Below are 27,894 nucleotides of genomic sequence, written 5' to 3' on the forward strand. Positions count from 1 at the left end.
AACTGACTCCATTTTTCCCTAATCTTCATCTTCTTCTTCCTCTGTTAATCGTGTGGTTTTCTTCCTTTCCATCCATTCACCATTGTTGCAGCAACAAGGATTGTAGATCCTGCATAAACTGTGCTCATTGGCTTGGCCAAAGTGACAGTGCAGCGCGCGCGTGTTTCCTTGATTGTCTGCTTGCTTGTTAGGCCTGTGCAGGCCAAAGTGTGTGAAGCCAAAAAGCTTAAGCTGCGCCAACACTCAATACAATGGTGGCCAAGCACAAGTGAGAATTTTAGTACAGCTACTACATGAAAACTTCTGATTGAGCACTTGCTTGAGTTGTCATTTATTTTGCAGACACTAAGATCGTGTACTCAAATTTAATGCGATTTTAATTCTTTGGCCACTTGGTGTTTTAATAAGGACCGGTTGGTCACCTTATCAAGTGACGTACTTAATGTATTTATTACAGGTCAAGTTAACATGTGTTAATTTAGGAATTGTATCCATACGTTAGTTGATTCAGCGATGATTGACGTTGAATTTGATAGAGAACACCACAGAAGGGATTGAAACCACTTGATGTTAAAACTGACTCCCGAAATAGATTAAACTGACGGTAAAACTAAAAAAACTAACTTGTGAGTTACTCCATGCTAAACTTCACTCAAAGTTTAAATGCAAAGAGAACAACCAATAACAAGGTGTCATTTAACATCTACACTTAGGTATAAATTACAATGTCCATAAATGAATTAGTCTCAATAATTGTCTTCCAATTTTTAAGTGTTGAGATAACGATGTGACATATTTAATACATGGAACCTACTACTTCACATTAGAGTGTAAACATGGCTGCCACACATCCAACATCCAAGCACAAGTGGCTCTAGAAATGAATTCTAATTACAAAAATACCAATCCTAAGTCTTGAACTCGTGAACCATATGGTTCCAAAACAAAACACTTTCGATTACTGTAAGAAAAACAAAAACTAGTAGTATAACCGTATAAGAACTCGCTTTAGAGTTAGAGATATTATTAAGAAGTCTCACATCAATTTTTATTTTATAAATCGATTTTGTTAAGGTTGAGTTAGACTCAATATCAATTTTAAGATATATAAGTTAGATCTCTTCAATGTATGTGCAACTTTCTCTCCCAAATACTAGTAGTATAAGAAGATATGAACACAATTTTTTCCCTTCAGATAGAAGTGATAAGTATCGTTAAAATTCACACACGTAATTATGAGATCATAAATTTAAATTTAGATGAAAACTTTTAACTTAATAATATTGATATTTTCAGTTTAGATAAAACTTATATCTACTTATTTAGTTTTGGCTAGTATTTTAAGTTGTACATTAAAGAAATGAATAATGCTAGCAACATACTCTTTAACAAACACACTCCAACACACTCTCTTTTATTGGTTGAAATTCACATGGGTCCCATAAAAAAATGTGGACCCATTTAATTTTTATGGGACCCATATAAATTTTAACCAATAGAAGAGAGTGTGTTAGAGTGTGTTTGTTAAAGAGTGTGTTGCTATTTTCAATATTTGATTTAATAAAAAAATATATCTATTTTCACTATTTTGTAGAATTAGACAATTAGTCTTTCTATTTTAAAATTTGTCAGTTTTAGTCCCTCCATATATTTTGTCTAAATTATGGTGGTATGACATGTTTTAAATTAAGTTTATAAATAAATTTTCCAACAATTTTATCAATATTAGTAGTTTTCCATAATCAGATCATATATCACGTCGTTTTGATTATCAAAACACATTACACCGGTGTAACATTTGAGTAATGTTACATTGCTCAATAACGCTTTAACGAATACAAATTTTACAAAATCTACCATTGGATTGAAAGCTTATATCGTATAGATCATCCATGTTGAATTTTACAAAAATCTAAAATCGTTTGATATGTTATTGAGACCGATGAAGATTAATGGTTTATGCGTTTTTATTGAATACCGTTAATTTTGATCTATCTCAAAAACATATAAAACGATTTTAGATTTTTATACAATTCAACATAGATGATCTATACGATATAAGTTTTCAATCAAACGGTAAATTTTGTAAAATTTGTATTCATTAAAGCGTTATTGAGCGGTGTAACATTACTCAAATATTACACCAGTGTAATTTAATCTCTCCCCTATATATATATATATATATATATATATATATATATATATATATATATATATATATATATATATTCTGTCATTTAAAACATATCACATCTTTAATTTATAAACAAAATATTTGATAGAGAGATGTTAAATTTTAAAATAAGTAAACTAATTTTACAAAATGGTGAAAATATATACGAAGACCAAAACTGCAGTCAAGCTTATAATTTATTAAAAAATAGAAGAAGAAATATTTTAAAAAATTATAAATAGATTTTTCAAGGCAATTGAAGAAGAAAGATATTTTGTGGATTTTTTATTTGAGAAGTGAGATTGAGCGGTCCTCCATTAACTTGCTTTATTTGCGGTCTCCTCACGCCATTTTCTCATTATTATTTTCAATTGGATTGGATAAAAGGTCAATGCAATTTGCAAAAAAGAAACAAATAAGCATATAAAATCTTAAAAAAGAATTATAAACTATAAATGAAATTTTTTCTTTAAAAATTAATTCCAGAAAAAGTCTTATACGGAAGGAAAAAAATACTCAAAGTCTTTCAAAATTTGACTATAAGAAGGATGAATATCCTTATAATAAAAGTTGAGGAATGAAAATCAGAAAACAGTCAAACAATAAGGACAACAAAACCTTTATATAAAAAGAAAGGACAACAAAAGATAAGTATCTATAAAAAATTGTACTTCATATTTTCCTTTTAATTATTCATCCTTTTTTTCTTTCAAAAAGTAACTTCATGTCTTTTCATCCCTTTCAAAAAAAGATAAATGCCATTAAATGTCTAAACTAATGTCATTTTTATTTTTTAAAATAGAAAATGTCATTTTGTTTTTTTACAGAACTAGTGTCATTTTATACATATATAATAATTATATATAATTATATATGATATTGATGTGACTTTTATCTCTTCTAATTCTCTTTCTCTCTTATGATATTTATCGTTTGTGTTTTTTTGTCAAGTAGTTTAATGACTAGAAATTCCATCTTAAAAATAGATAATGCAGCAGTGTATGGGGTTCGAATCCCGACTCATGCATTTATAATGCTATATCTTGCCTTTTACTTGACATTAAAAAATACACAGACAAATTTTTGTAAATAAATAATTAATACATGTAAAATTATTTACTTTAATGGACAAAGAAAAAATGGTCTTGTAAATAATATTTTTGCAGAGCCCAATATTTTCCTATTAATAAAAAGAAATATAAAGATGGGAGAGGGGATTAAAATCAAAACCCTTTAGTTTTGTTAAAAAAATAATAATAAAACTATATAAAGGTTAATAAATCTGAAAAAGGAAGTCCTAATATATTTTTAGAATAGTTTGACCTTATATACTATTAGGAGTGTCATTCCACCGGTGATTACCAACCAATGACAATCTTATATTACTCAACTTGTCAGCACAATGCTTCTCTTATCTATATACGTGAGTTACGATAAATTTCATAGGTCTTATCAAATGCAAACAATTATTCCACCTAATCTTAAGATTTAAGGAACTAAAGCTTGATTTTGAAAAGTTAAAACTACCAACTTGAAACCAATTTCCAACCATAAATTGTTACAGCCATTGAAAGAAAGCAATTTTGACAACAAACATTGCTCCATTGAGCTCAGCATTGGGGGCACATATGATACCTAAACTTACTGCAAAACAACCCATTGATATCTAAATGATTCCTGAAAATTCCTCCATAGAAAGCAATGCATGGACTTCCAAGAACTGCACCATCATAATCACATTTGATCCAGTGCAAAAGAAGAGATTGTCAAATGACTTCCTTAATACTAGGGCTTGATATAGGAAGTCTCTTATTTCTTTGCTTAAGATGCAAAAAAGTTTTATGATATTTCCAAAGATATATGTGTTTGAGATAATCATAGATATGCAAGATTTCCAATTAGAGTTTTTGTTCATGAACCTTGCTTCATTTTTTCAATGTGAAATGATCAAGATTTGAACCTCGACTCTTGTGTGTGTGTGTCAGTTTACGATACCAATGTAAAATAATTTTACACTGTCAACCAATATTAACTATGGTTTCCGTCATATCACCTCATTTTATTTCACTTTCTCAATACTCCCTGTGTCCCTTTTTATAAGAACCATTTCAAAAATCACGGGTGTTAAGAAAAATTGTTGACGTAATAATTTTGTCATAAAAGTGTGTTACTATTACTAAGTTACCCTTGTGTATACATTCATTGTCGATTTTTCATATTCCAAAACAAATTGATAATATTAATAAGGAGTATGTTTGAAAAAAGTGTAATAAATGCCTATAAAAATTTATAAAGGGTCTTATATTTAGGACACCAAAAGTCTTATAATTAGGGACAGAGGGAGTGCGACATTATAAATTGATACTCCCTCCGGACGCATTTCACTTTTTTGGTATATTGAATAATGGATGTATGTGGTCTATATTATAGACTACATCATTTTTTAATGTACCAAAAAAGTCAAATTTGCTTATAAATATGTATGGAGGGAGTAATTTTTTGTTAAAATTATGCATTGACATACGTAAAAAAGTCAAATGTGTCACTTATTTTAGGACGGAGGGAGTATTAAATTAGGCAAATGCTAAATAGTGCCCCAGGGGCACTTGTTAAGGATTCAAATTTAGAAAGTTTTACTTGGAAATTGTGTAGTCAATACAACAAAAGTCTATATTTTGATGTTTTCCATGCACAACTTTTAAGTACCGTATTATGGTGCTTCTCCATTAAATTCATAAATAAAAGTGTAAAATGATTAGTGGAGCAACAAAAGAGTTTTTTCTTTTTCTTACAAAGAAGTGGACTTTGCGCTGATTTTCAAGATAACAACAACACAAACAAACACGAAACCATAACCTATCATTCATTTCATTTCTCTTCTTCCCATTTTCTTCTCATTCTTACATTATTATTCTTTTTTTTTTTTATTATTTTCCTTTTTGTCTTTATTATTATTCTTACACTAACAAAACAACACCAACAACCGCCGCAAAAAACAACACCAACAAAAAAAAAACATGTCAACCACCAACCCTTCCGACACCGACACGGCGTCACCACCACCAACACGACCAACAATCACCCTCCCACCACGTCCTTCCGTCGAAGCATTTTTCGCCGGTGCCGCTAGTCCTGGACCCATGACACTAGTTTCAAGCTTCTTCGCCACCGAATCCGCCACCTTCTCTCAACTACTCGCCGGAGCTATGGCTTCTCCTCTTGCTTTCTCTTCCTCTTCTTCCGGTGACTTTATTTCCGGTAAAGATGATGATGGGTCTAATAGAAACATGGGTTTCAAACAAAGTAGACCTATGAACTTAGTCATTGCTCGTTCACCTGTTTTCACTGTTCCTCCTGGTTTGAGTCCTTCTGGTTTTCTTAACTCTCCTGGGTTTTTTTCTCCTCAGGTAATTCACCCAATTCATTGCTTTTTGTATAATTTTCAAAAGGGTTGTGATTTAATTCATAAAGTTTTAGTTTTTATCTTAAATTGTTTTGAAAAAGTCAGATTTGATTTTTGTTTGTGATTGGAAATTGCAGTTTGAAAAAAATGAGATTTTTTTTTTATCTTGTCTGTGTTTTTGTATCAAATTGGTTGCAATAGTCTCAATTATTGAAATTTGATCTAAATTTTGTTATCTTATTGTGTTTTGGATTTAGTAAAATTATGTTGGCTTGTGTGTAGTGGATTGATGCTGTAGTGCTTTTTTGATTTGTTTTTTTTTTGTTGAGGGATTGATGAAGTTGAAGTGTTATTTTTGCAAAATTTGTGCAGAGTGAAGTTAAAGTGAAATGAATTTTGGTTGCATTACCTTGATTTTCTTTTGTGGTAGTTTTGATGGGGTGGTTTAGTAACAAACTAACAATGAAAAGTGTAGATAAAGTTTGTGGCTTTAATTTGTTTTAGGAATATACAGTCTTTGTAAGACATTCCATAATGAAAAGTTTTTATGAGTTGTGTTTGGTTATGCGATGAGATGACAAAAAGTGATTTGGTAAATTGTTTTAAGGTAAAAGGAGTTGAATGTCAAGTGGTTTATGTTTGGATACATTTACGTAAAAGTCAGTTGAATGTGAAGTGGTTTATGTTTGGATACATTTACGTAAAAGTGAGTTCAACAATAAATTTGAATATAAAAATCGCATTAAAATATACAAATCTCAGCTGAATCGATTCCGATTGACATCAACCAAACATGTCCAAATAAATTTAATGTCTGGAATCACTTTTACCGTGAAATTAAACACACACTAAGAAACTGAATGACTGGATTTATGCCTTAGCATTTGACTTGTTCATGAGTCATGGCGGCATGTTAATTTTTTATCTTCAAACTTGTTCAAATTTTTTTAATTTTATCTTCAAATATTACTGCAGATCCGTATTTTCCTTGCACATAAATAAAATGATTCTTTTCTGTGTTTGTGTAAAGTAGTTGCCGAGCAACCCTTTTTATCCTTGCACATGTTAATTTTTTTTTTCTTTCAAATATTACTGCAGATCCTTTTTATCCTTGCACATAAATAAACTGATTCTTTTCTGTATTTGTGTGTAAAGTAGTTGCCGAGTAACCGTTCAGGGTCATGCATTATATTACATCATTTGTTGGTCATGCTTCTTACTTCTTAGTATTTTTCTCATTATTATGCATCAAAATGTCATCTTTTTCCATTGAGGATGGTGGCTATACTTGTCCGAGGTTTTAACCATCTCTTCAATTCAATTTATACAGAGTCCCTTTGGAATGTCACACCAACAGGCTTTAGCACAGGTTACAGCTCAAGCTGTCCTAGCACAATCTCATAATATGCACATGCAACCTGAATACCAGCAGGTCTCATTAGAACCTCACACCGAACAACGTGTAGAGCAGCCATCTTATACTCTAAGTGAAGCTTCAGAGCAGCAAATGGTAGTACATGCATCAGAACCTAGAAATACTCAAATGGAAACGTCGGAGATTTCACATTCTGATAAGAAATATCAACCAGCATCTCTACCTATTGACAAACCTGCAGATGATGGCTACAACTGGCGTAAGTATGGACAGAAGCAGGTTAAGGGGAGCGAGTATCCACGAAGCTACTACAAATGCACGCATCTGAATTGTCCTGTGAAGAAAAAAGTTGAGCGTGCCCCTGATGGTCATATAACTGAAATCATCTATAAGGGCCAACATAACCACGATAAGCCTCAGGCGAATAAGCGTTCCAAAGAAAATAGTGATGTGAATGGAAATGCAAATGTTCAACCTAAGTCTGACTCAAACTCACAAGGTTGGTATGGAAATTCGAACAAAATTAGTGAAAGTGTACCCGATTCTTCGGTGCCTGAGCCTGAGAATGACCCGACCTCCAATCAAGGGGCTCTCCTACCATGGCCTGGAACGAGTGAGAGTGAGGAAGTCGGTGATGCAGGCAATAAGGAAGGCGGAGATGGTGTTGAGCCAAACCCTAAGAGAAGGCAAGTTTTTCCATGTTAATCTTTCGCCATTCAGTTACACTTACTTTTTTTATTTTTTTTGCACCTTAATTAGGGTTTTTTACCCTCGATAGACGCCTCAAAGGTTTTTTTGACCCCCGATAGACGCCTTAAGGTATCCCCACAGCTTAGGCTCTCTGGCCTGCTATGGGACTAATCCTTGAGTCGGCAGCGAGACATCTGGTTTTTCTCACACGAGGTTGGACTGTCTCGCAAATGGGCAACTCAAGGAATCCAACTCAGTTACACTTATTTATAATTCTTCATGATATATGCTAAATCGCTGTCTTTCAGGAACATTGAGCCTGCGGTTCCTGAAGTACCTCCGTCTCAGAAGACTGTCACAGAACCCAAAATCATTGTGCAAACAAGAAGTGAAGTTGATCTTTTGGATGATGGCTATAGGTGGAGAAAATATGGTCAGAAAGTAGTGAAGGGAAATCCTCATCCAAGGTGAATGCTTTAATAATTCCTCTCTCTCTCTCTCTCTCTCTCATATTAAAAGTTTCTTAGGTTCACATTTCTCTTAGATTCAAAATGTTTGAACTTTTAACCTTAAAAGAATCAAACTAACTACTAACATTGGCCGTTTCAAAAATAAAATAAAATTTGTAATATGCTATCCGTCTCTAGTTTTATATTGTATATTAATTTGTAGTTGATTTATAATTTTTATTATTTAATTTAATACTATGCACCCAAACATATTTATACAGAGTATGTGCTTGAAGAACTTTTAAATTTTAAGCAAGGTTTATTTGTCTAAGATTGAAATACGAGATGTCAATGTAATTTACTTCATTGAATCCTTATCACACACGAAAAAGTGTTGATTGACACTTCATCTTGAAATATCAATTTTAAGGTTTTTCACAGCAACTTGGGGCTGATTTACTCTACTGTTTCCACTGACAAATAAACATTAGAGAAGGGTTATGAAGGTTTTTGAAAATGCACTTTAAAAATAGATTGAGTATTTTTGAAAATTCGGGAAAAATTCAAAACATTGTTTTCAGTTTTCATGAAACGCATTCTATCTAGTTAGCTTCCGTCGTTTCTAGTTTCAATTAAAAAGGAAAATCCATAACCAAATATCATTCCAGACTCCAACATACAAAATAAAAATTGAGAATGTTGTTAGAAAATAAACGGACACCGAGAAAGCCATTATGTTACATACTCTTAATTTCAAGGGAATATAAGTACACTTGACTATATTACCCTCTCATCTCATTCCACAAGTTGCTCTTTATTTCACTTGGTGATAGTACCATGACACAAGGATAAAGTTAGAAATAAGTAGTTAATGCGAATGTTATGATTCACTAATTGCGAATGAAAATAGGAAGAAACTCACCATTTTGACTTGATAAGCCCACCATCCCTCATTTTCATGCTTTCTGCATGAAACTTTTCTTAACTATTTATTTCATACATGTAATAGTTGTGAATTATTTTGTACAATCTTTTCCCACTAGTTGGAATTCGAGACATGGATCAAATAGTTTCCTATCACGAATCATGTTTAATGACATCTTATAACTTCATAAATTTTAATTGCTTTTGTACTAAAAAGAAAAAGAAAGGTAAAAAATAGTTCTCTTTATTCCACACACTCTGGATGCTCCTTTGAGTTTGAAATATTTTGTACTCTATTTGTATTCTTTTCCATGATAATCTTCTTTCGTGTACATTGATATCATTCTGAACTTGTTCTGCTGGTTCTGGTAACACAGTCAGCATTTCAGATTATTAGCCCCACTCAGTGTCTGAGGCATGTTTGTGTCATTTATGCATGACATTGTATCTGTCTATTCATTTTCAACATAAGAGAACAATAACTTCGGATCCCAAAATTTTGTTCCACAATTCTGTAACATCCTTGCAAATGTGGTGATTTGGCCCCCTCCCTTGCACCCTCCTTGCCTAAAAGCTATGCAGCACCGACATTTTAGATTGAAGGTGTGTCCGGTGTCCGACACATGTCGAACATTGACACACGTAGCTTCATAACATTGAATCACTTCTATTTTCTCATATTATTACTGATATTTATGTGACTGTGTCAGTGTTGTGTCTTACGTCCATGTTACTATGTCAGTGCTTAAAAGTATACAATGCAAACAAGAAATGTTGCTTTGTTTGCTCCCTTCTTGAAGCTAGTGGTCTCTTTGTCAAATATGTATCGTGCTTAAAAGTATACAATGCAAACAAGAAATGTTGCTTTGTTTGCTCCCTTCTTGAAGCTAGTGGTCTCTTTGTCAAATATGTATGCACGAGGAGACATCACACTCGTTTCAATCTGACAACAAATTGATAAAAAAACTAGTTTAGTTTATAACTTTTCATGTACTTTGTTTTCAATTTTTTTGAACAATTCTAATACTGAATTTCTGTGAGCAGGAGCTATTACAAGTGCACTAGTGCAGGATGCAACGTGCGTAAACATGTTGAAAGAGCTTCAACAGACCCAAAAGCTGTCATAACAACGTACGAGGGAAAACATAATCACGATGTCCCTGCTGCTAGAAACAGCAGCCACAACACAGCTAATAGTAATTCAATGCTATCAAAACCACAAACTGTGGCGCCGGAGAAGCACCCTTTGCTTAAAGATATGGAGTTCGGAAACAATGATCAAAGACCTGTACATTTACGCTTAAAAGAAGAGCAAATCATTGTATAAAAGTCTGGTGCCAGAATCAACGGTACAATACACTTGTTACAGAATGAAGTTGTGTAGAAGATGAATTATTGGTAGTAAGAATTGGTAATGGCCAATGCATGTTTATTGTTTTGTAGTTTCTTTTGTATGTAACACCTTTTGTACATTGAAATTATGGAATTGCTTTTGTATAAGATATTGTTCACAAGTATGAAGATCATTTAAACTGATCTATGGACATTATTATCATAAATTTATAAACCATGATGCTCTTGGTACTGTCTAATACTTCTTGTTAGGGGCAGTTCTAGAGTACAAATAAAATTTAAAAGTTGGTATCAAACTATCAATTATATGTTATGGAAGTTGAATGAATTATTTTGTATGGATTTATTTGTGTAGCTATTTCTGTTGAATTATATTTGTTCCATGTATTGAGCCCAGGCTGATAAAGCACGCAACTCGGTTTAGGATAATGGATAAACTAGCTGATAGCAGATAAGTTCATAAATTGAATTTGTAGTGTTTTAATAGAATTAGTAGTTGAGCTATCGTTAAAATTAAACATCAATTAAAATTATATTTTTATTTAATATATTTTTAATAGATACTAAGGGTAAAATTTAAAAAGAAAAGAAGAAAAAGTTATAAGCTTAAATGGTACTTGAAGTATGCTGTATAAACTAGTAAAAAGAACTATAAAGTCCAATCTGGCAACTGAAGAAGGAAGTGTCAAATTCTGAGTGGAGGTGTTATAGTTGGCTGGCATGGAGCCATCAACACCTTTCAATTCATACAGCTCACTCACAAACACACACGCATGCTGCAATTAAATTCTTCTACTTTGCATTATAGTACTGTATAAATATATCAATTAAATTCAAGATCAAATAGTTTTCTTGAATTTTTCCCCTCGTAAATCATGTATTTTATACGTGTAACTATAAAGACTAATTTCTCGAGTCTTGTGAGATCTAAATAGACGGCAAACTCTCCTTAAGAGTTTTAACAATGCTGCATGTCCAAATTAGAGATCGAACCAACAACCTTGATTATGTTAAAAGAAACTTGCGTCATTTGACAAAAAATATTCATCATTAAATTGAACAGTGAGTATGTTTTGACTTTTTTTTTTCTTATGGAGTATACGACACAACCACTTCTATGGGAGTTACCGATCAATGATGGACAACTATTGTAAAAATTGTATCAACAAGCCATCAGGTCAAAAGAAGAAAAAAAAAATGATCCTATAGTGCTCATTTTGATCAAAACATGCTTCACAAATAGAAATTAGTTTCAAAATGGTTACAATGCAAGTTCTAAAGAACATCGAATAATCACTCAAAACAAAGGAAAGAGACGTCATATTTGATCAAGTACACAAGCCTCTATATATGGCAGCGGTGCACTCTTACGAATAGCTCATACAATGGATAGTTCATACAAAGCAAAAAATAAATAAATTATGGTTTTAAACCGACCACACAAGAGGGTTGTGAAATTTATCCTATGATTAGTCGGTTTTTGGGCCGGATACAGAGTTTTCCAACAAAAAACAAAATTTACTCTGAAAATTTCACTTTCTTGATTATTTAAAAACCATCGTTGCATCACTTGACTTTGAGGCTTTCATCCTTGCAACATTGCACAAAATTCTTCACTTATTCCTCCACTTTTCCTAATATTATTATTAAAAATAAATCAAAAAGGTAGTGAAATAGAACTAAACCATGCTAAAATTACTAATAGGCTGTTTACATTTGTAAAAATATTTCCTGTTTTCATTTTCTAAAATATATGTTCATTTTAACTTGCTAATAAGAATATGTACGAGACTCATAAAATGAACAATTGTAATGGAAAGAAGAAGAAAAACTAGTTAAACATGATGCATTTTTGAAAATAATGAAAACAATATTTTGACATTTTCATTGGTTTCTAATAATGTACACAATTGTTCACTTTGAGTTTAGTATTCTTAAAATAGAGTGTTCGGCCTAACTCATTCGTACAAAACTGGTTTGTAAGGTGATGATTGCCTTTTGCTTATAAACCTCCCCTCACGCCCAACACTATTGAGTTTGGTGCGTGAATAAAAACGGTAGGTGGCCCGATAGCGGAAACCCGATAACAGGTGGCCCAACGGATCGTGGAGAAGCTCTGATACTATCTTAGAATTTAGTATTGCGCCTAACTCATCCTTACAAAACCGGCTTGAAAGGTGAGGATTGCCTCTTGCTTATAAACACACATTCAGGTCATCTCGTAATTGATGTGAGACTCTTAACAAGTATATCTTTGTTAACGAGTAAAATTAACACTATTTTAGAAAATGTAAATAGAAAAGATTTCCACAAAGTAAAAAATTGCTTAAGTATAGATTTCTATTGCATAAGTTGATTTAGGCCTGTTTAATTACTTTTGGTGGTGAAAAGTAAACGGGACCTTCATAATGAGCTGGTTAGAATTCAGTTACAGAAAGAGAAAGAAGATGAAATTGAGAGAATATAAAAAATTAATCTCATTAGTTGCACAAATACAAGAGTTTGCTACTTATACAACACATAGGCGCAAGATAGGCTCACAATGCATAGGCGCAATATAGGCTCAAGCTAATGTAAGCTACTAGCTGGAATAACTAGGGAGCTAATTAACAACTAAACAAGTTTAAAAATCGTAACTTATGAAATAGAAATAGAAGTCTAAACACAAACAATTTTTTACTTATCACCATCTATAATAAAGTTTAACTAACAACGTTGTTATTATTAGGTTGAACATTTTTATCTGGAGTTTAACTAACAAGGTTTGTAGACAAAAAAAAAAATATAGAAAATAACTAAAGATAAAATAATAAGTGTACTATATGTGTCACATTGTTTAAAAAATGACGAGAACACTAATGTTACAAGTGGTAGATATTAATTATTTGGTCTTGAATTTGATTTTCGGCCGGTGCGTATTGAGAAGCATTTGTTGAGAGAGGTCAATCCCTTAAATGGATCACAATAATATCTAGATAGAATTAGTCTTTACAGCTGTGCGTGAAGAATACCTTTGATTTACAAAAAAAATGATGGAGAACTACTATTCGAATCCCAATTAAGATAATAAGATAAGTGTCAATATTTATTATCCGATAATGCTTTGAATTTTTTTTGGTTAGAATCCTAAGAAAATGAGTTTTAATAATGCAGAATTCGAATACGAGATAAATAAAATCGAACAGAAAAAAATCGTAAGCTCACACCTATCTAAAAATCTAAAAAAAAAAAAAAAAAGTGAAGGAGTATTGGACAGCAGCAGTGACAGTAACAGTGAGTGAGTAAACCAAATCGCTCTTGTATGAGATGAGAGAAAACAATAGCAACACATAATACAGCTTTTCCCAACGGTTACATTACACCTTTCTTTCTTTTCTCTCCTTTTCTTTCTCTTTCTCTTTCTCTTTTCTCTTTCTCTTACAACACCACCAAAAGACACAGCACAACAATGCATGCAAACATCATCATTCCCCACAAAATCCTCCCAACCATTCACCACAGATCTCCCAACTCGACTTTCAAGACAAAAAAAGGGTTGGATTGTATTGCATTTTACATTTCTGGAAGAGAGAGAAAACCAAACACAAAATATTCCAAAAAAGACAAAAAGCAACTCTTTTTCTTTTATTTCATCATGTTTCTGTATCTGGGTATTTTTCCTTTTCCTTTTCCTCTCTGACCCTTATCAAAATTTTCTCGGAAGCGGATTTACAACCCGCTTCCGAGCTGGTTTTACTTTCCGGGTTTTATCTAAATGGGTTGCGTGAACTCCAAGAAAACCGGAGAAGCTGATACAGTTTCTCCGGTTGGACCTTACGTTTATTCGAGTTCTTCTCGAAAAAGGAGCAATGGTTCAGGTAGAAGCATGGTGGTGGAGACATCTCCATCTTCTAGAGGAAATTCTGGTGTTGTTGTGAATGTTACACATCAACAACAACATCAGGGTGACCTCAAACCCGCAGAGTGGAAAAAGGGAGATTTGAATGTCAAGATTGGTTTTTATCATAGGTTTGTTGAAGGTGAACAGATTGCTGCTGGTTGGCCTTCTTGGCTTACTTCTGTTGCTGGTGAAGCCATTCATGGTTTGGTCCCTCTCAAAACTGATTCTTTTGAGAAATTAGATAAGGTAATTTTTTTTTTTTTTTAATTACATTTCCATGCATTGATTAATTCCTTGAGATTTTAAATAGGTTGCGGCCGCGTCGCGATCGTTGATATCGCAGAGAATTGCGGTCAGATGCGCTATCAATCGCAGTCGCATTTGCGGTTTTGATAACATTAGATTGTAGTTGCATACCTTTATTTTAAATCCCTAGATTGCTAAGTTTATTTTTTATAGAAAAAATTTAGGATTAGAGGATTTGTAGCTCATGAGTGCAAGGCAGAGAAAATCTCAATAATTGCCAAGAATCGCGGTTAAATGCGGTCGCATTGTGGTTTGACAACATCGGAAAATGTTATGTTGCAGCCCAGATCGCGGTTGCAAACCTTTATTTAAGACCATAGATTCATGTATTCTTTTATGGAAAAAAAAATTAGGATCAAGGGGTTGCAAAATGCAACCGTAACCGTACTTGTGATTGTGATGCCAATACTGCGGCCGCAATTGCAATTGCAGACTACTATTTAGAACTAGGGTTGTATCTACCGATGTTTGAGGCAGAGAAACCTTAAGAGCCTAATAGCATTCATGAAGGATTTACATTTTACTCCTACAAGGAGAGACTAGTGGGGTCTCGAACCTGCGACAAAAGACTAACCCTTGAGTTTTAGTTTATTTTCTATTCGATCTTTACTCTCTATGCTGTTTTATAAATTGATGTGGTTATTAAATTAAATGCATCAACATGAGTAATTGGCTGTTGAATAAATGTGTTTTATGGTTTGGTGATTTTATCATTGCTACAAAGCTTCATTTCTTTGATTCACCATGATAAATTGCACGTTCCATAAGCTAGAATTTCTTGACCTTATGGCCATTATTTGGCAAACACTAATCAATTTACCATCTTATATTTTTGTTTCAATGTGTATTTATGTCTCTGCAGGTTGGACAAGGTACATATAGCAGTGTTTTCAAAGCACGCGAAGTCGAGACAGGGAGGATGGTTGCCTTGAAAAAGGTGCGGATGGACACACTTCAACCTGAGAGCATTAGGTTCATGGCGCGGGAGATAATAATCCTCCGCACACTGGACCACCCTAACATCATGAAGTTAGAGGGTATAATCACTTCACCACTATCAAATAGTATATACCTTGTATTTGAATACATGGAACATGATCTTGCTGGCCTAGTATCTAACCCCGATATCAAGTTCACAGACGCACAGGTTTGTCAACATTTATTTTTGTGATGATTTTGTGGTTTTCATTGTTATAGGTTACTGTCACCGTAAAGATTTTTTACACAGTGAATCAGATCATTAAAAATGTTTGACATTGGTTGTGATTTATAGACAATGTAAAACGTTTTACACTGATAGTGTTCAAAATTAAACTCTCACATGAATTGTTGTTTCATATATTCCTCAACAGATTAAGTGTTACATGAGACAGCTATTGAGTGGAATTGAGCACTGTCACCTACGAGGTATCATGCATCGAGACATTAAAGTATCAAATATATTAGTTAACAACGAAGGCATTCTCAAGATAGGAGACTTTGGATTAGCAAATAACACCGGCCCGAATAGCAAACGTCCTTTAACAAGCCGTGTGGTGACTCTATGGTATCGTCCTCCCGAGCTTTTAATGGGATCAACAAACTACGGAGTTACAGTGGATCTGTGGAGTATAGGGTGCGTGTTTGCGGAACTTTTTATAGGGAAACCTATCCTTAAGGGGAGAACTGAGGTACTACTGCATTACTCATCTTCATATTCAATGTATTTAATCCTCTTAATCATTGTTGTTATATAGAAGCTATAACCCTATGATGTAGCAGAATTTGAACAAATCACCATTGTTCCACAAAACGCTATTTAGTACATAATGTTTTTGTTAAGAGTCCCAAATCGGATGTGAGATCGCCTGAACATGAGTTCATAAGTAGAGGCAATCCTCAACTTACAAGCCGGTTTTGTAGGGTTGAGTTAGGCCAACTCCCAATTTTAAGAGTTTTCGCATAGAGGCACCATAGAACTGTTGTGTAGCAGAATTTGAACAAACTGCTATTTTTCTTGATCTGCAAATAATGCATCTATCGGTTCCTTCTTCAAAGTAATACTAAAACTTTGGTTTCATAATTTGTTGCATATTCTTGTTTAATCTACAGGTGGAACAGTTGCACAAAATTTTTAAGCTTTGTGGATCTCCACCTGAACATTTTTGGAAAAGGAGTAAGCTTCCGCTTGCAACAATGTTTAAGCCTCAAACTAGTTACGAAAGCTCCCTTTCGGAGAGGTGTAAAGGTCATCTTCCTCCAACTGCTGTGGACCTACTTGAGACCTTACTCGCTGTTGATCCTTCCAAGCGTGGTACTGCCTCCTCTGCACTTATGTCCGAGGTAAATTCTTTGTGCATTCTAATTTTCTCCCGATCTCAATAGGATATTTAAATACCATTCTTCTTTGTGCAGTTATTATTATTATTTTTTCCACAAAGTGTATATAGACCGTTTATTTTTTATGATGTTTGCTCTCACTGGTGATTCTGATTTTATGTTTCACGCTGTGCCTTTAATAGTATTTCAACACCGCACCATATGCTTGTAGTCCATCACTCCTTCCAAAGTATCTACCAAGTAAAGAATTGGATGCTAAAAACCGGGAAGACATGCTCAGGTAAATTGTTAAGATGTTTTCGATTCATAGAAAATTTTCATTTTATATTTTACTTGAATTTTTATACTGCTTTGAGCCTAATGAAACTATGTACTTTATTTCCATTTTTGTGACTAAAGTATAAATCTCGCCCTCAGGAAAAAGAACGGTGGTGGTAAAGTGCGAGAGCGAGAGGCTCTAACATCAGGAAGGCAAAGAAGGGCCCATAAAGTTATTCAGGATCATAACAATGTCAACAAACCAACTATGAAAGAGGTATTCTTTACTCAATGTTGTAAAGTAACAGCTATAGCGCAGCGGAATTTGAATAAATTGATTTTGTTCCGCGATATGCTATTTGGTACAAAGTGTTGTCAAATAGCGACCCTAAATCCTAAACCGCTATTTTCTGCGATCCATGATTTGACATCACAACATTGTTTGAAGAAAGTAGCTACTTTTTATATACTTATCTTTCTTCTTTGTGAAGGAAATGCAGAATATTTCTCAAAACCCTCGTAGAGACGATGATGGTAAAGAACATCAAACAAAGGGAAGAGTAGGAGCTATGCACAAAGAGCAACAAAGACATTTGTATGATGCAAAATCAGATAATGTACAAAGGTTGAATGGTTACAACGGCTATAGTGTGTACTCAGGACCAGCACCAGTCTCGGGATCTAGTGGCTTTACATGGGCGAAAAGAAGAAAGCCAGATGCTTCATCGGTATTATCAGATGGCTCAAGAAGTAAAATCAGTGCATTGGATCCAACCTTTGCAAAAGGCACTTATGATTTAACGAAGCAAGGGATAGAAGTTTCAGAAAGAAAATATCATTATAACACAAGGCATCACGATGAGATTCCCAAGCATGCAGTACCAAAGCACCTGGGTCATAAAGTAGAATCATTTGATGCAGCTGATGTATACAATGCCAATTACTTCATGGATCTTGATCTCATAGATAAATCCGATAATCAAATAGATGCACAGGTAAGTTTGAAATCCTCATGCTTTAAATCAAACGGTCACAATGCACTGACTGCGTGAATGCAGGATATCCCAAGTGCATAGAATCCATTTTCGTATTTGTGGTCACAAGATGTCAGTAATTTGGCCTTTGTGAATAGTAACTTTTAGACGAGATTGATGTCAAAATATCCTTAGTGGCCGTATTTGAAATCACGATATTGATCAAGATAGGTATTGTATTAGCTCGCAACTTATTTTCTTTGTCAATTTTTTACAGGACGACAAATATTACGGTGAACCTGTGGAGCAATCAGTACCAACAAATAAAAACGATGAGTTGTTACATTGGCATGAAAATAACATGTGGCGGCAATCTGTTCGTAAATCAAGGTTGGGAAGAGGTATGGAAGAATAACTGGAATAGAGTAATATTCGCTTCTACAAAGGGCGACAATATCGACATTGTGGCGAATGATGGACTCCATTACCGAAGACATTCGACCCATATTAATTTCTGACTTCAGCTCATCTGATAGCTTTGGCGATACTATCCTTCGTTTTGTTCATAAGAAAGTGTTCATACAGGATTTATCATACATAGGATTAACAGTAACAGTGCCAACATGAAAGATGATATGATTAAAGAATGGTTGATTTTTTAATGATAGAATTTTTGTGTTTAGCATAGTTACAGAAGTTTTAATATTTATTAGCCTATTTATTAAAAAGGGAGAGAAATCTCAAAGTAGTATTCTGGTATATATATATATATATATATATATATATATATATATATCAGAGTGTTCTTACTACATGCAAAACCAACCAAAATATATACATAAATAGGGAACAGAAAAAATTAGATCAAAGTAACTTTTTTGCATTAACTTGTAACATAATTAATAGTTTGATTACCTCATATGGCTCAATTTCATTCTTTGACATTCTAATTCAATTGAGTAAAATTTCTAAACTAAACAATCAGTTTGTACAACTCTTGATAAAAATGATGCAAGAATTGTGTTAGAAGTGGTTACAAGTGAACAATAGTATATTGTGGTATAAACACTATCATCTTAATCTTAATAGTATAACAAAAAAACAAAACAACAGATAATAAATTGGTTCAAGTGATAAGAGATTTGAGTACATTAAAAAAGTGGTTAGAAGTTCGATTTCTGCCTCTTGCGTATAGAAAAAATTCGATTGAAAAGGGACAACCCACATTGTATGCCGAAGAGGTTCTCCAACCGCTGATTAATTTGCTAAACAGTAGCGAAAGCTTTGTATCTATAATATGGTAACAAAAAATAATACACAAAAATCGAATTTTTTTTTTGTCACTCAAAATATAAAACATGAGATAAATAACGCTCGTTTTACCATCAAAGATTGTGCCATAATAAAAGTGGCTGGATTTTACCAACATACTGTGGCACAAGTGGTAGATACTTGAGTTCCTTAACCATTTGGTCCTAGGTCCATCTTCGGCCGATGCATATGAAAAAATATTTGTTGGGAGAGGACAACCCCTTAAATGGATCTCAGTTCAATATTGAAATTACAATCGAAGGACAACCCAACAAATCTTTAAAAAATCACCAATCCAATCATAAACTTTGAATCTATCGTAATTTTTTTCTAATAAAGATGAGAGGTGAGAGGAGTGTCATTGATTTATAATCAAACGGCTTTTTTTTTTGATAATGAAACGGCTTATATTACTTATTAATAAAATTAACTATAAACGATTTCGGACATCAATTTTAAATCAAACTATTAAAAACAGTAACTGCATCACGCCTGCTGCGTTTAATCTAGACCCCTAGTAACATGAAGGAGTAATGTACGTATAAAATCTAAATCCATATACCTATAATGTAAAGTACTACTACCATGTGGGAGGACGGAGAATCGCGGTTCGATTCCCCGCAACTACGATCGAAAGGGGGTTGAAACCACTTGATGCCAGAGCTGACCCCGAACCAGATTCAAAAAGTACTACTACCATGTATATGAATATATTTGCTTAGTGGTAGTGGTACACACGTGCGTATACTGCACTTGCATGTGAAGACAGATTCTGTTTTTCATGTGTTCTGCCTCGTTCTTCGATTTGGATATGAACGTCTCTCTGTTTTATTTTTGGTACTTGTTTTCTGTCTTTCATCATAGTTAGTGACCTCATCTCAAACTTTCAGATTTTGGGTTATGCTTATATGATGATGCATATGTTACATAACTTCTAGTACTATGCATTCAAAATACAAAGTTTCTTTATAAATTATGCATTAAAAGCTAACTTGTGCTTTAAGATACTACTAATATTTTAAAAAAAATTTTGTGTTTTAAAGATACTACTAATTTTAAGATGAATATTTTTAATTTTTTTAAACGAATTTTAAAACAAATATTTCTATATTATATTCTTAACATATAATTTTTAAGAGGCATGTTAACGTCTTCTTTAAATTTATTTATATTATAAAATATATAATTATTTTATTTTAAAAAATAAGGCGTCTTTGATTATAAAGATAATTTTTCTTTTGATGATCGGTTTATTTAAGGGTTGGCATATTTGAAAATACTTTTAAGGTAGACACAAAGACATATTTTAACGTATTTTTCTCTTCATTTTTGTCACTATTTTAATTCTTTTAGTATATAATTCTATTTTTAAATTAAAAAATGATATAATAATAGAAATTCCAATATAGTTAGTACAATACTACAATGCAATTACTAGAATAATAATAAAAAATTACAAATATAAGGAGGAATATTAATAGTATCCAAATACAGATCCAGATTAGAAAAACATATTATGATACAGATTCAGATTAGAAAAACAGATTATGATGAGATCCTACAAAGCACAGCATGGCATATGGTTGCTAACATGGAAGATATGTTTCTTGCTTCTTTCCTTTGTATAGAGCCAGCTAAATCTCATGCATTAAGAGGCCTAAGATTTCAAGCCAGATTATCACAACCAAACAACAAATTCTTCTTATCAAAAACCTCTCTTGATGAATTAATGTGACCATTATTTTCAATTATTTTCATCATTTTTTTCTTTCTTCAACATAATCCATTATTGATTACTTTGATTGTTCCCATAAACAATACAATTATTGCAAAAGGAAAACACAAAGACGGTGTTGTGGTTTTTGTGGCATTTGGATTCGATATTATTTTCTGTCGGACCCACATGCACACTTTCTTCTTCTCTCTCCTTCATATTGTTGTTCTGTAGAGGAGGGAGAGAATATTCCAATAATTTTCAGGTATGTTATTTTTATCGACAAAATGCCATTATTTCTTACATTTTTTTATATTTTTTATTCATTTCAAAGTGATAAAAATAATATAAAAAAGGATTTTGGAATGTTTTGTTTGTATTTCTCAAATAAAATTGTTCCAAATTTTATGTGTCTTTTTTTTCTTGACTTCTTATTTGTTGTGAATTCTATATATTCTTTTGCCTTAGCCATTATCTTGATTCATGTTTTCCAATTTTATTTTTGTTGCTATTTTCGCATTTCTAAATTGTGGTCCGTAACTGCAATTGCAATTGCGGCTGCAATATAAAAGTTTTAGAGGTATCTGCAACAACATTAAAACCGCATTTGCACACTTATTTACTGCATTTTTTAGCATTTTGTTGCAACATCAAGGTTCAATGCCTAACCGCAACCACCAATTAAAAACAGAATCAACAAAATCAACTTTTTAATGTTACTAAAAACAGAATCAACAAATGCATTGAACACAAACATAATTATTTCTTTTCCCTTTTCAAGGTTGTTATTAATGTGTCATTCTCTTTTCTATTCTTTACACGCTTTTGGCTTATTTCATGTCACAACACTTGTGGATTCTTTTGCTTCTTTAGCTTTTTTTTCCAAACACATGCACACAACAATTGATGTAGCTTCCTTGAAACAACCTCAAAACATACCCTCTTTCTATATATATGTTTTTCTGCTTATGGAAATTTATATATATGTTGGTTTATAAGTCTTTCTTTTCCAAGGGTTGAATTGAACTTCATTTGAAAGGTACAATCTACCTTCATCATATCAGCATTGTCAAGTAGCGGCACTATAGTCTATAGCGGTATAATGTAGCAGAATTTAAACAAATCGTTATTGTTCTGCGATGCACGGTTTAATACAAAGTGTTGTCAAATAGTGTACAATCTACTTTAACATTGTTTTTACTTGGTTCCTTGTTCATTTGTTTTCGATTAGTTGTAAATTTCAGGACTTGTTTGGATTGACTTATTTGAATTTATCTACCTGCATAAACACTTGTGCGACCGTTTGGGAGAGATTGTGAAAACAACTCATGACATGTCCATTGGCTCTTTCCAGGATAGCTTATGAAAACAACTTATAGCTTAGATAAAAACAGTTTGACTTTATTTTATCGTTTGTTATAGACATAGCTTATACATAAGCACTTATCTTTGATATATGCTGATGCAGATTCTGAGGTACTTCAATCTCTGATACAATGGGTGGTTGTGCGTCAGTACCTTCTAAGGCAATAAAAGCACCAAAGAAGCTTCAAAGAAGGATAATAAGACGCCGTCGACGAAAGATATCAAATTCAGTTACTAAGGATATCAAGAAGAAGAATAGCAATGCAGGAGGACGGGGCGTAACAGATTATTCTGTAAGTGAATTTGTTCGTAGGGACTTCGAAAATGGTGCAACTACTAAATGTAAAAGATCTGAAGTTTGTAATTCAGCATACCATCTTACTCAACTTGAATGGCATCATAGTCAATATGATGCTGATGCAAACTGTATGTATAGATATATTTTTTCATAACTTAGTTACATCTTTTGACTTTTTCATTTTGAACTTTGAGAAATTAATAGTGAACTTTGTTTTTTCATTACTTGTTTGCAGTAATGTGTCAAGAAGAGAATTACTTTGATTCAGTTAGTATTCTGGATTCTGATTCAGAGGATGAGTTTAATAGTGTTCATGGAGGTAATGAATTAAGCATCCCTTTTTAACATCATAACAATGTGGCACTTGAGTTCAGATACCACTAAGAGCTTGTTTGGATTGACTTATTTATGTTTATCTACTGACATAAACACTCGTGCGACTGTTTGGTAGAACTTACTTAAACAGTTTATGACATGTTGATATGCTGTTTGGATTGACTTATTTGAGCTTATCGACTGGCATAAACACTTGTGAGACTGTTTGGTAGAACTTACTGAAACAGTTTACGACGTGTCCATATGCTGTTTTGATTGACTTATTTGAGCTTATCTGCTGGGAATGTACCATTATTTACCATTGAACATAAAGTCCATCTTCTAGGACACCCTTTCATATATAATTTTAGTATGTGAAATAACTCTTACTTTGTCTATTAGTACAGTTTTTAAATAGCGACTATAGCGGCGCTACAGTCTAGAGCTCTGCATAGATGACTTTGAACAATGAAACGCGATTTAGTACAAAGTGTTATCAAATAACAGCTATATCAGCGCTATAACATTGTAGCATAGTAGAATTTGAACAAAACCTCTATATTTTCTATGATCTGCGATCGACAAAACTGTATTCATATTACCATTTTGGACCATTCTTATTGCTGTTTCTTTCTTTGCAGATGGTTTTCCGATGGCAGGAAGCACAGGTGGAAGCATGTCATGTGGCCAAGTGCTCCAATATGAAGGAAGATCAACATGTGTCGTGGAAAATAACTGTCAATATGAAGAATATCATGAAAGTTATGTTAAGGTTGATGGAGGGAATAACACAGATAAGTTAAAAGGAAGAGATGAAAATGGCTTTGGCTTAATCAATGCACAACATGGTTATGGACTTCCTCGCTTAGGAAAGAATCAAGGAAGCTTTAAAGGTTTAAAAGAAAGTAAAAATAATGCTGAAGAAAATACTCAAGAGAACACAAAGAAATCAAGCGTGAATCGGTTAGCACCGTCCGTTAGTTTCAATAATCGGCCGAGCAAAAAGCTGTCAACGATTTTCAGGCTTTCGTTCAAGCGAAAATCTTGTGATGTAGAGGAATCACCTGAGCTTAGTAAGTGTTTGAATCAGTTTAATTCTCATTCCTTGGAAAAAAAGTTACATAGAACAATAAGCACTTTTTATATTTGCATTTGTTTAGGCTTTCACATTGTAGCATAATGGAAATTGTAGAAACATAATTGAAGTATAATTTTAACTTATTATACAGATTAATGTAGCATTAACATATTATTATGCTGATTAAGCTCCTTGATCATGTTATGTAAAGGTCAATCAACAAGATATCTGATCCGTCCACGAGCAGGATATACAATTTCATGTCAGAATGGAGAGAAACTGTCTCCTGGATGTTGGTCTGAAATTCCGCCTTCAACATTTCAACTCCGCGGTGAAAACTATTTCAAGTATGTTGCAATTTTGCTCTTCATTACTGAATCAAATAACCGGTTTTTTTTAAATTATCATAGAACATTTTGAAACTTCCATACAAAAGACGGACACATTAGTACATGTCTGCACGCTAGAGTTAGAAAATAGATATCGCCAATTGTATTTTCATGGAAATATAATTATGTAATAATATTCACTTTTTCCAGGGACAAGAAAAAGACTCCTGCACCAAATAATAGTCCATACATTCCAATTGGTGTTGATCTATTTGTTTGTCCAAAAAAGATAGATCATATTGCTAGACACATTGAGCTTCCAAATTTGAAATCCAATGGAAAAATCCCCCAACTTCTTATTGTAAATATTCAGGTATAAATTAATTTTTTTTCCTTCATTGTTTCAACATTCTTATATCTTTATATAGTACTAGGATTGAAATATGTATCATTCTTAAATCTTTCTCTACATTGTGTTTATATTATATGATTTGTTGCAGTTACCTACATATCCAGCTGCAATGTTCCTTGGTGACAGTGATGGAGAAGGGATGAGTCTTGTATTGTATTTCAAAGTTTCTGAGTCTCTAGATGATCACATTTCTTCTCAGTTTCAGGAAAGCATAAAGGTACATCAATTGGTCCATCAATTTTTTGTACTCATTTTAATCAATCCATGACTATGTTTAGAAGTAATTAAAATTTGGATTGAACTTAACTCAATCCTAAGAAATCACTTGTAAGGTGAGGGATCGATGTCTCACACTTATCTCATCAAATGTGAGACTCTCAACACGTACCCTTATGTCTAGGTCTGGACATGTAGAGCATGACCTTATTAGTGGCATGATAACGGACAGTCTAGCAGATCTTACGTTAGGCTCTAAAAGCTACTTAGAATTTGAGTCGAGTCTAACTCAATCCTATAAAATCGGCGTGTAAGGTGAGATATGCCTCCCACTTATAGACACTTTTATAGGTCATATCTCCTCCTCACGCCTAAGACTGGACATCTAGAGTATCACCTGAGTGGCCCGATTGAGGTATCCTAGTGGATTTTGTATTAGACTCTGATACCAGATTTAGGTTAAACATATCTCAACCCTACAACCGGCCTGTAAGGTGAGGGAAGTCTCGCACTCAGCAGCGGACCTAGGGGTGGGTTGAGGTGGGCCACGGCCCACCCCCACCCCAAAAAATATTTTTCTTTTTATATGTAGAGTATTAATTTAAATGTATTATTAATGATTTTAAGTCACTCAGTATACATATTTGTACAAATATTAATGTAAATATTAATTTAGAGTTTATTATTGATGATTATAAGTAATTCGGTACACATATTAGTTCAAGTATTAGTGTAAATATTAGTTCATAATTAATTGAATTTATAGTATTAGATAAAATTAGCAATTGAACTAGCATATATAAATATGAAATGAAATAAAAAAAAAATGTTTAATTAATATTTAATTTTTTAAGTACCATATTTTCACATTTGTTGCAATTATAGTCCTATCTCAATGTTTTTTTTTCTTTTCTTTTTTGCGGTAAAAATAGCAAATTTTAATGAAAAAAAGAAGTGAATTTTGGTCTCAAATTTGATATTTCATCTTTAGATTCAATGTTGGAGACAATAAATCACCTTTATGGCCCAAAATCACAATTTTTAGAGTAAAAATATCGATTGTTGGTACCAAAATTGTAACATATGAAAATAGAGGGACAAAAAAATTCAATTTGAAAATAGATTGACTATTTTATGGTCCACCCACAATATTTTTCCTGGTTCCACCACTGCTCGCACTTATATACAAATTTTAAAGTCATAGCTCATCCGATGTTGGACTCTCAACAGAAGTGTTATTGAAATTATATTAGTTTCTCTTGTATATTTGGTGTGATATGTGCTTGAAGTTTAAAACTTAACTTGGATTCCATTTCATGATACAGAAACTCATTGATGATGAGGTGGAAAAGGTAAAAGGATTTGCAAAAGATTCTAATGTTGCTTTTAGAGAAAGACTAAAGATTATGGTAGGACTTGTTAATCCTGAGGATATGCACTTGAGCTCTACTGAGAAGAAGCTAGTTCAAGCTTATAATGGAAAACCTGTACTCTCAAGACCACAACATAACTTCTACAAGGTAAAAATAAAGTTCATAGATATATGCATTGTCCTTCCAAATTATAAGCTAGATTGTGATTAACTATGTAGCACTGATATTTTAGATTGAATGTGTGTTTGATGTCGGCATATATTGGTGTCACACAACGGTACGACACCAACATGTGCTTATACTCAATTAGTTTTTATGTCTACGTATCAGAGTGATATGTTTGGTGTTTGTGTCAGTGCTATATTGGTAATTAACTTCTACAAGGTAAAAATAAAGTTCATAGATAAATGCATTGTCCTTCCAAATTATAAGCTGGATTGTGATTAACTATGTAGCACTGATATTTTAGATTGAATGTGTGTTTGGTGTCGGCACATATTGGTGTCAGACACGGGTACGACACCAACATGTGCTTATACTCAATTAGTTTTTACGTCTACGTATCAGAGTCATATGTCGGGTGTTTGTGTCAGTGCTATATAGGTGATTAACTAATTACTGGCTTGAAAGACGGAAAAAAGATGATTGATTGTTGCTTCCTCGGCAAGCTACATAAAAATCAGCTTACATGATATACCTTACTAATAACATGTAAATGTTTTCACCACCTTGTTACATATAACAAAGAAATGATCTTGTTTATTCTGTTCTTAACAGGGACCAAACTACTTTGAGATTGATCTTGACATTCATCGGTTTAGCTACATATCAAGAAAAGGACTCGATGCATTTCGAGATCGGCTAAAAGAAGGCATTCTTGATCTTGGCCTAACCATTCAGGTACAAATTTATTTGAATGAAGTGAATTTACAACCATTTTTGTAGTACTCTTTAGTTATCCTTCAACTAATTAAGATTGTAACTATTTCTCTTAATTTTATATAACAGGCACAGAAACAAGAAGAGCTTCCAGAAAAAGTGCTATGCTGCATTAGATTGAACAAGGTTGATCTTGCTGACAATGGCCAAATACCAATGCTAATGACTTTTGATGGTGAAAGCTAAGGGTTTTCATGAATATATTGTGAGAATAGCATTCAACAATATACAAACTAATTAATACATGTAATAATAGTAATTCATTTAATTAAATTAGATGAGGAAAAAGTGGGAGTTTAATGTTTTTATGTTGGATATGCAAACTTCTGTAGTCATATACTTATATTCAAATGTACATTAAGGTAAAAAAAAAAATTAAAAGGGTGATTAACATGTATAATAGACAAATGACATGAAATGTAAAAAAATAAAAAATAAAA

At 33.0% G+C, this 27,894-nt stretch overlaps 3 protein-coding genes across 7 annotated transcripts; all 3 read left to right on the top strand.

The window, feature by feature from the left end:
* Positions 1–4,898: 4,898 nt before the first annotated feature.
* On the top strand, positions 4,899–10,705 carry LOC123888691 (probable WRKY transcription factor 3). The gene is made up of 4 exons (XM_045937808.1): positions 4,899–5,580; positions 6,907–7,637; positions 7,950–8,108; positions 10,059–10,705. The coding sequence occupies exons 1-4, from the start codon at positions 5,191–5,193 to the stop codon at positions 10,339–10,341; spliced, it is 1,563 nt and encodes a 520-aa protein (XP_045793764.1). The 5' UTR covers positions 4,899–5,190; the 3' UTR covers positions 10,342–10,705.
* Positions 10,706–13,814: 3,109 nt separating this feature from the next.
* Positions 13,815–19,140, top strand: LOC123888692 (protein IMPAIRED IN BABA-INDUCED STERILITY 1-like). 4 transcript variants are annotated; one of them, XM_045937813.1, is made up of 8 exons: positions 13,815–14,493; positions 15,416–15,700; positions 15,906–16,223; positions 16,645–16,875; positions 17,055–17,152; positions 17,290–17,407; positions 17,631–18,125; positions 18,382–19,140. In XM_045937813.1, exons 1-8 carry the CDS (start codon positions 14,122–14,124, stop codon positions 18,517–18,519), a joined length of 2,055 nt encoding a protein of 684 aa, XP_045793769.1. In that variant the 5' UTR covers positions 13,815–14,121; the 3' UTR covers positions 18,520–19,140. The 4 variants fall into 4 exon arrangements, with proteins under 4 accessions (XP_045793769.1, XP_045793768.1, XP_045793765.1 ...); XM_045937812.1 differs by having other exon boundaries at positions 17,622–18,125; positions 18,382–19,051; XM_045937809.1 differs by having other exon boundaries at positions 17,272–17,407; positions 17,622–18,125; positions 18,382–18,783.
* A 2,908-nt stretch (positions 19,141–22,048) lies between these two features.
* LOC123888693 (protein ENHANCED DISEASE RESISTANCE 2) lies at positions 22,049–27,894 on the top strand. 2 transcript variants are annotated; one of them, XM_045937815.1, is made up of 10 exons: positions 22,049–22,168; positions 22,598–22,920; positions 23,028–23,111; positions 23,749–24,180; positions 24,397–24,532; positions 24,725–24,887; positions 25,015–25,143; positions 26,468–26,662; positions 27,293–27,415; positions 27,524–27,767. In XM_045937815.1, the coding sequence occupies exons 2-10, from the start codon at positions 22,626–22,628 to the stop codon at positions 27,638–27,640; spliced, it is 1,674 nt and encodes a 557-aa protein (XP_045793771.1). In that variant the 5' UTR covers positions 22,049–22,168; positions 22,598–22,625; the 3' UTR covers positions 27,641–27,767. The 2 variants fall into 2 exon arrangements, with proteins under 2 accessions (XP_045793771.1, XP_045793770.1); XM_045937814.1 differs by having other exon boundaries at positions 22,156–22,920; positions 27,524–27,894.

The sequence above is a fragment of the Trifolium pratense genome, linkage group LG6, assembly GCF_020283565.1.
Source record: "Trifolium pratense cultivar HEN17-A07 linkage group LG6, ARS_RC_1.1, whole genome shotgun sequence".
Lineage (NCBI taxonomy): Eukaryota > Viridiplantae > Streptophyta > Magnoliopsida > Fabales > Fabaceae > Trifolium > Trifolium pratense.